Here is a 6,485-nt window from a genome sequence, read left to right as displayed (position 1 = left end):
AACCCACTTGCTATTAGCTCGAACTCCAGATTCTAAAATGATTTACATGCATTAATATAGTTTATACATCTTGCATCACAAGAGAATAGCATGCAAATTTAAAAACTATGTCAACTTGTGCTACTAAGTTCACAAGTGTGGTGCTTGATGAACACAGCAGGTCAAGCAACATCCTAGGAGTACAAAAGCTGACGTTTCAGGCCTCGACCCTTGATCAGAAAATTTTTTTCTGATCACGTGTTTAGGCCCGAAATGTCAGCTTTTGTACCTCTGAGATGCTGCTTGGCCTGCTGTGTTCATCCAGCCTCACACTTTGTTATCTTGGATTCTCCAGCATCTGCAGTTCCCACTTTCTCTGATCAACTTTGGGCTACTACTCGCTCAGGGATAGGAAGAACTGCAGATACTGTAGTCAGAGATAGCACAGCAGACCAGGGCAGCATCAGAGGAGCAGGAAAATTGGTGTTTCGGGTCGGGACTCTTCTTTGTTTTCTGAACAAGTGTCCCGACCTTAAACGTCAACTTTTCAGCTCCTCTGATGCTGCCTGGCCTTCTGTGTTCCTCCGGCCCCACGCAGTCTTACCTCAACTTGGGTTACTCTTGTGTATGCACTAATTGTTGCAGTGAGATTTTAAACCTACTGCCTTTGTCCTCCCCATTTCTTTGTGCTACCTTTCAGATTTGACTATGTTATGTAGTACAATGGCAACCATTTTTACTTTGCTAATATAACCTCATTCAAGGTAGCTGGGTGCATGCTCATATTAGTAAGCATTTCGTTGAAACAAAAATGTAAAATGTTGGTAATTCTGAGCTTTTATGATGCATATCCACTTGCACTACTGAAATATAAGGAATTGTTCTGTGGTCTCTTATTTCCCATCTTTTTTTAATCAAAAACCTATGTTCTCAATGTTTCTGCTCTTAATTTTAAACTAAGGATGGCAGAAACAACAGTCTACTTTTGTAGTATCATTACCTGGCACACTAACTCTTTCTCTTCACAGAATGCAGACTGACCTGATGAGCATTTCTAGCATTTTCTATTTTCATTCCAGATTTCCAACAGCAACATTTGCACTCATTTTTTGTTTCACCTGAGTGGACCTCCGAGGTTCATCCATGGCTGTGACTTCCAATTCCTGATGTGAAGTGTTAGTGCACTGATTGCAATGTGCAAACCTTCAGTGTGTGTGCAGCAATGCAACTCACAGAATGCTGATTTCAAGTATTTTGCTCTTGTTTTGTTGGTGTTAATATGGTCTCTTTTTTTTGTTTCCCAGGGTGTTATCGACTACATTTTCTATTCCAAGACTCTGATGAACGTGTTGGGCGTTCTTGGCCCTTTGGATCCTCAGTGGCTTGTGGACAATTCTATCACTGGATGTCCACATCCTCATATCCCCTCTGACCACTTTTCACTGTTAATACAGCTTGAACTTCAGCTTTCCTTGCCGCCATTGATGAATGGTGTACATTTACCCAGCAGGAGGTAGTGAATCCCTGTCATGGAAGCACTACCCACTTTTACGGACATGTACAGTTGTAAAGTCAAAGTATGAAGGAGTGAAGTATGGCCTGTGAAACCTTTATTTGTTCTTTTTTAATACAAAAAAATGTATGTGTTCTATATGTTTCTAGTATACTGTTTATTTCACTATTACACTAAGGCTGGAACAAACAAAAACTTGCTTTGAAAAGGTTTATTACTCAGACCTTTGGAGACACTGGAGATCACATTCCTTACAACTCTGAAAGCATTGTCTTACAATATTGTGTGTCAAGTGTTTGGGTTTTGCTGTTGGATTATGTAAATAATCTGGCATTGATGCAGCAGAATTACGTGCTTTACAATATGGTGCCATTAACTACTTCTCCAAAGACCAACAAGCAGAACATCTTCAGATGTTTGTTCTGAGCTTTGCCCCTTTTTTTTGTTTAGATCTGTTCATAAATCATGATTGTAATCATATTGGCACATTTCATGGGTTTGAGTGAGAATTTTTGATATCTTTCTATTTGTTTATTCTTGTTTTCCTTTTCTGTCTCAATCATACGTTTTTTTAATAGTTCACTGTAATTCTTTGGTGCTTCTCTTTTCAATTTTTGATGGCTGATCAACAGTTTGCCTCGCCTCTCTGGCTCCCTGCCACGGCTAAGTGGAATCTCTCAGGCAGATCCTGAGTCAAGAGACAATTGAAACCAAAAGGTGGAGGTGATGGCCAGGAGACGGGGTTGGTTCTGTCCAGCTGTGACTTGATTTGACATTTGCCATTTTTGTTCAGAATGAGGTTCATATCTGGTTTCATGAAAGAGGTTACCCATTGATTTTTGATCTGTATAGAAAGAAAGACAGAGTTGGACAGAAGATTCAGGTTTTTCAAACTACTTGTTTATTGAGCATATACTGCAGCAAATGAAAATGAACTATAGAATTTTAAATTTATCCTGTTGCCTTATAGAGCATTTTTGTAAAAAGATAAGAACTACCATTTAGATTTTGTCTTCCCAGTTGAACTGGCAATAATTCACTCCTTTTTGGGGAGAAAGATGATCGTGGACATAACAGCCAATGGCTGCTCTGTCAACCAATGACAGCCAGTTGAAGGTACAATTCAATATTGGTCTATTAGTCAAGACCACATTTTCTACTCCACAATGAATTAAACATGCAGCAGGCAGTGACTGAGGTGCACCATAAATAATTTGAACATAATGTCAGGAAAAGCACCTAAAAGATTACTGTACTAAATAAGCACCATCTGATGGTCGTTAATTGTCATATTGTATACTCCCAACAACCTACTGCACTTTATAAAGAAATTGGGTTATCATTGATGCAGTTATAGTTTATGTCTAATGGGCCTCTTCAACTATATCCCATCCCCATTTTAAAAAAAGACTGCATTTTAAGAACCCGCTTTGAAAGTTTAATCTTCTTGATTTTGAATCAGGCAGACGACATATTTTCTGATGTGTAAAATCTGTTTTTTTTTAGTTTAATATATAATGCTAGCGTTACATCAAATAAAGTTCATAAGTGGACAAGACCTAGTTTTAGAATTTGCCAATAACGTACTTTTGATATCTTTGGACTGGATTCTTGACTTCAAGATTGTTGTTTGAAATCTGAAGCTTTAAGTCAGCACTTTAATTCTGCAACCTCATAACTTTTCATGTTTTTAAGGACATGAAGTATGGAGCAAGATAAAGCTACTGAGAATGAAAAGAAACTGGAGGAACCAACTAAATTTCAAGCTTTTTTTGTTTTGCATTCACTTCTGGTGAAAGAATTTGAAGATTTTAGCCCCTTTTTAAAAATTCCCAGGCTCCATGTGCTTAACTTTTTTTGTGATGACCCTGCTTGTTAAAACACTTCCTTCATGCATTTCTTTTAATAACTATAAGCAATATTAACTTACCATACTTCACTCCCGATATTTTGTCAGATCAGTTTGTATAAAATGGAGTTTAAAATTTACCTATAATGGTTGTATATGAACTACAGAAGAGCCCAATTACTGGATTTTTCACTTTGCTTTTTATAACTGAAGAGGAAAAGAGTTTTTGGGAAAGCTTACTGTTAATAGCTGCAAATTTTGTCTGCTTTCAGTATAAAAAGGATCGAGACACTCTGTTGCAAGAGGATGTTCATCAGGTTTTCTTTGCTTCTGTATGCATTTTTCCAGAGTTTCAACAGCTGTGTACGTCAAAAATAGATAAGTGAGGGAAAGAACATTTTAAGAAAAAAAAATGAAATGGAGATGATAGTAAGTTTGTTATGTGTGTGTTTATCTTAATTGTTCAGGCAAAAAAAATAAAGAAAGCACAGTCAGATTCATATGTTTCTGTTATGTTTTGTCCCCGTTTCATAACAACGTGCCTCGTTCAATTAGCTCAAGCAGCTGCACTGCCCAAGCAAGCAGAGAAAACCTGACAGGCCTTCTCCAGGCAACTTTTTAAATTCTATACAATAAATCTGTTAAGATTTGTGAGATTTTATGTAAAAAATACTCATGAAAAACAACTTAAAAACAGTTTTGTACAAGCTCTGTAATGTGTTTAACTTTGGTGTAAGAAGTGTGGGACATTGGAAACTGCATCATAAGTCAGATATGGCACAATGATTTCTGAGATGAGCTTTATTTCTGTCTCATTCCCAGCACTGCTTGTCTTTTGTTTTTATTTTGTGTAATGCAGGAGTGTACTACCTTTAGCGCAATGCCAGCAAATGCGTGAAGGTTTTTGTCACTTTCTGGGTATTGTGCATTTTGATGTGGAGAGATTCCCTTTCTTGTTCAATACCCTTCACTCTCTTATCAAATGTACTTACTAGCTCTCTATGGATTGAAAAGCTACTGAATTCCAGTCTTTCAAGGTTTCATATCACTCAGTACAACAACATATATATTGGATAATGTCATTTAAAATGAAGTACGGGTCTCATGACTTAAGACAGTCACAAAAAGCAGGTTTTTGTAATAGTAATTATATATTTCTATGAATCGCATATGGCAGCTTCATATTCACTAAGCTGCAGATAACCAAAAAAAAGTGCTTATTTAAAACCATGAAGCGCGATCAAAAATATACCGTGATCTCAGCCTTTAATACATAGGTGCTTTTACATTTCAATAAAGGAGCACTACAAAATTGGCCTAATTAAATGGTGGGTTTTCCAAACACACACTCTGATAGGCAATTTATAAGTAATTGCTTACATTTTTTTAAATTAGATCAGCCATTGAGAATTGGTGACAAGTTGCACTTTTGAATAGATCTAGAGAAAACCTGATTTGTTTTGACATGTTGATTTGTTCATACCTAATTGAAACTGAAACTTTTGCTGATTTGGTGGATTGCAGCTTCCTCCTCACTTTTTTTATTTACTTTTTCCCCACTCATCCCCCCCGACCCCGCACCTCAAAAGTAATGCTTCTGGGCCAAGAATAAGTTCAGATGGAGAATGACAAATTGGTTCAGAATGTTTGCATGTTGTATGTCAGTAGCAGAAGATCTGAGGTATTGGTGAAATGATTCTAGCTAAAGTTATTCTATCCTACAGGCAGTAAAAAGGATGCTTAATAACATTTCTATTACACTGCATTTGGGCTCTATTGTGGAAAGTGGAAATAAATTTAAATTCAAAAAACAAAAGATTTTGGGCATAAATTCCAAATAAGTTTTTAAAAAATACTTGATTATATTTGTTGGAAAATGGGCAGTGAGATTTTAGAGTGATGTGTAGTTAAATGTTAGTTAAATTACTGGGGGATTCAGTGCATGTTTTTAGATGTTGCGTTATTTATGTGCAACGCCAAAAAAATGAGTGATATGATTCTTTTTGAGACCTATGGTGCTTCTGTCTGCAAAGCCTTGCCTGTATTGTATTAAAGGAATATAGTTTGTAAATGTGGTAGCAATGATTTAGTTTTTTTAAAACGTGAATCAGACATTTTCAGCATTTGACCACCTTTATTTTTTTAACATCCTTTTTAAAAAAATATATAGTTTTTGCTATTAGAAATTTATCATGGTGGTTAATAGGAAATGAAAGTGGACTGTGTTGCATCACCAGTGTCTGTATAGAACCATTGGTCACTGGATAGTGTTTGTATCCCTGAACTCTGAGCAGTTGGATGTTATTTTTCTTTCGTTCATTCTTTCTTCCTAACACCCCAACTCCCAACAATCTTTTATTTTTATGTACTATTTCTTCCTGAATACTCTGCAAAGGGTAAAAATGTAAAGGTTTAGTAAAAGTAAATTGCCTCCCACTGATGTGATAGGTGTTATTTTACTTGAACTAAATAAGTTATTGGATGTTCACCAGCTGATCTTCCACCTCCCCCCACCTTAAAATCAGTCCTGAAACTGCTTAATTTACATGAGTATTTTTGCATTATCCAGTCTGCTCTAGATTTATGTTTTTTTTTGTCTCCAGTTATTTAACTGCAATGGAAATATACCAACTAAGCCAGTAACTGTACTCAGTCTGTCTTTGAGCTTGTGACAGCTCAGCAGAGATGCTTCATTTGTACTACTGTGTGAAAGATTTAAAAAGATGAGTATTTTTCCATATGGAGTTCGGGTACTGCTCTCAATGTATGGGGCTAAATTATGTCTGCTTGTTCCCTTGCACCTCTGTAGTTCTTTTTTCTTTCCTTTTTGATTAGGCAATAAATGGCCATTTGAAAATTATTCTTTGGTGTTTAATGAGTCAAAACTGTAAGGGAGAATGACATTGAGGTTTTTGTCTGCCACTCTTTTAAAGATTAATGAGTTGGTTTTGTTTCCACATATTTTGGGGTAAAATTGTACAATTATGTTGTGTGAGTGGTCCAGAGACCCGGACCAGTGATCTAGAGACATGAGTTCAAATCTTGCCTTGGCAGCTGTAGAATTCCAATTCGATTAATTAAATAAATCTGCAATAAGATGCCAGTATCAGTAAGAGTGACCATGAAAGTACTAGATCATCATGA

General features: G+C 36.4%; 1 protein-coding gene across 2 annotated transcripts in view; it reads left to right on the top strand.

Annotated features, from left to right (window-relative positions):
- The window catches only part of cnot6l (CCR4-NOT transcription complex, subunit 6-like), a 114,023-nt gene extending 107,841 nt beyond the window's left edge, over positions 1-6,182 (top strand). For both annotated transcript variants that reach the window (XM_048537921.2, XM_048537931.2), the window contains exon 12: positions 1,284-6,182. In XM_048537921.2, the coding sequence (XP_048393878.1) occupies positions 1,284-1,496 (213 nt within the window). In that variant the 3' untranslated portion in view covers positions 1,497-6,182. The remainder of the gene's footprint in view (positions 1-1,283) is intronic.
- Positions 6,183-6,485: the final 303 nt, after the last annotated feature.

Source organism: Stegostoma tigrinum, chromosome 1, assembly GCF_030684315.1.
Source record: "Stegostoma tigrinum isolate sSteTig4 chromosome 1, sSteTig4.hap1, whole genome shotgun sequence".
NCBI classification, from domain to species: Eukaryota; Metazoa; Chordata; class Chondrichthyes; order Orectolobiformes; family Stegostomatidae; genus Stegostoma; species Stegostoma tigrinum.
Note: the sequence above shows the minus strand (reverse complement) of the source record. Positions and strands in the feature narration are given on the sequence as shown.